The sequence below is a fragment of the Crocuta crocuta genome, unplaced genomic scaffold (genome assembly GCF_008692635.1).
Source record: "Crocuta crocuta isolate KB4526 unplaced genomic scaffold, BGI_CrCroc_1.0 scaffold1247, whole genome shotgun sequence".
Taxonomy (NCBI): domain Eukaryota; kingdom Metazoa; phylum Chordata; class Mammalia; order Carnivora; family Hyaenidae; genus Crocuta; species Crocuta crocuta.
The window spans coordinates 338,336-340,000 of record NW_027532329.1 but is presented as its reverse complement, the minus strand read 5'-3'; the positions used below and the strand labels follow the sequence as shown (position 1 = coordinate 340,000).

At 44.7% G+C, this 1,665-nt stretch overlaps 1 protein-coding gene across 9 annotated transcripts in view; it reads right to left on the bottom strand.

Annotated features, from left to right (window-relative positions):
- Positions 1-1,665, bottom strand: part of PICALM (phosphatidylinositol binding clathrin assembly protein) — a 102,712-nt gene extending 101,047 nt beyond the window's left edge. For all 9 annotated transcript variants that reach the window (XM_077778433.1, XM_077778429.1, XM_077778431.1 and 6 more), the window contains exon 1: positions 1,595-1,665. In XM_077778433.1, coding sequence (XP_077634559.1) covers positions 1,595-1,622 — 28 coding nt within the window. In that variant the 5' untranslated portion in view covers positions 1,623-1,665. The remainder of the gene's footprint in view (positions 1-1,594) is intronic.

Below are 1,665 nucleotides of genomic sequence, written 5' to 3'. Positions count from 1 at the left end.
TTTTTTTTTTTTTATTTTTCCACAGTAAAGGAACAAGCCACAATGAATAATGGGTTTGTCTGTAGAAATAACTTGTTCTAATAGCACTTCATGAGCATGAGCAAAGTATCTTGGAAGAATTCACATTTTGTACATTTCTTTTTAAAAAGTGCAGACCTTACAGCCAAAGTCCAAATGAGAAATCCAAACAGGCCTCCTGTCAGTGAATTCCGTTTCAGGACATGCTCACTCTTGCTTCAAACAGTAAAGCAAAGTTAACTTTCATGAAAAGCCAGTCAGGCTAATGTGTCCAGTTACCATTTTAAAAAGGAACTTATTATTGTGCTTATTTCCGTGTTTTTTCTTGAAAAGTTTTAAGTCACTCCACTGAGTCAAAGCTTGAGTAATCCACTGAGCTACTTGTACCTCGAGGTAAAGGAAAGAAAAATGAGGGTATTATAAGCGGCTTCCAGGTTTGGAAAAAGTTGGGAGGAGTTAGCTCTGGTAATTGTTTGTAAGTCAGTGAATGGAGTAATATGCCGTATAAGAGAAACTAGTCCTCCCAAATAACCAGCATAAATTAAAAAAAAAAAGTCCAAACTCAAGTATTATCAATCACCTTTATAGCATTTTTAAAAACATGTATGTAAACTGTAGTTTTGATTATTAATCTATTTTTTATTCCAATAATGTACACTTCACATTCAACCTTCTAAATTCAAACCGCCAGGGTTAACAGTTCCAGGAAATGATACCAGTATCAGCCAATCCTTTTCCAGATCCCCATTCGAGAAAAGAAACACGGAGGATGGGGGCCTGATAGTCACAACTTATCCAAAAAGCATGAAAATAGAATGATTAAATTCCACCAAAGGCAATTAAAAATCCCAACTACCCACAAAGCGTTCCCTACACCAAACGTAATCCCTTTACTTTCACTCCCACGAAGAAAGTAATTTCGGATAAAAGTCGGGTACTGAGTATCATATATCTAACGTAAAACGAGACGAAGGAACCTAACTGAAGCTACAGAAGCAAAGAAATGTAACCCAAACGGGAGAGAAAAGCTGGAAGAGAAACCTGAGAAGGGAAGGGACAGAAGCTAGTGGAGCAAAGGAAGTGGAAATCACTTCAAGGGAGGTCGCCTTCAGGACTGCGGAGAAATAGGGATGTAGGTCCACGGAACCGGGCGTCTACGGAACCCGAAAGCTAATGGGGAAACAATGGGGCAGTGAGCCCGACCGGGAGCAAGCGGAGAGACGCTCAGGAGAGGGCGACTAGGAAGCACGGGACGGGTGGGAGAAAAGCAGAAGGCTGCAGCAGACAGAGGTGGCAGGGAGGTGAGAAGCTAGGTGGAGAGGCAAGTTGGTCGGGTGTGATGGGCTATCGTTGCGCACCGGNGGGGGGGGGGGGGGGGGTGGCTTTTCAGGGATTTTTAGACCCGGAACGGAATCCGCGAAGGCAGGTGTGATGGAAGCAAAAACACACCTCGGACCAACACAGGACCCGACGTGCCAGACAAGACGCAGGGAAGGAAAGACGGCTGAAGGGGGTAAGAAAAGAGAAGAGAAGAACGCCAGACGCGGGGACATGGGCCGCGGTCGGCTTCACTCACAGTCCAGGTGCTTTTTCTTGGGCCCCATGATCTCGTGGGTCGTGGCCTTGCATACTGTCTTGGATACGGCG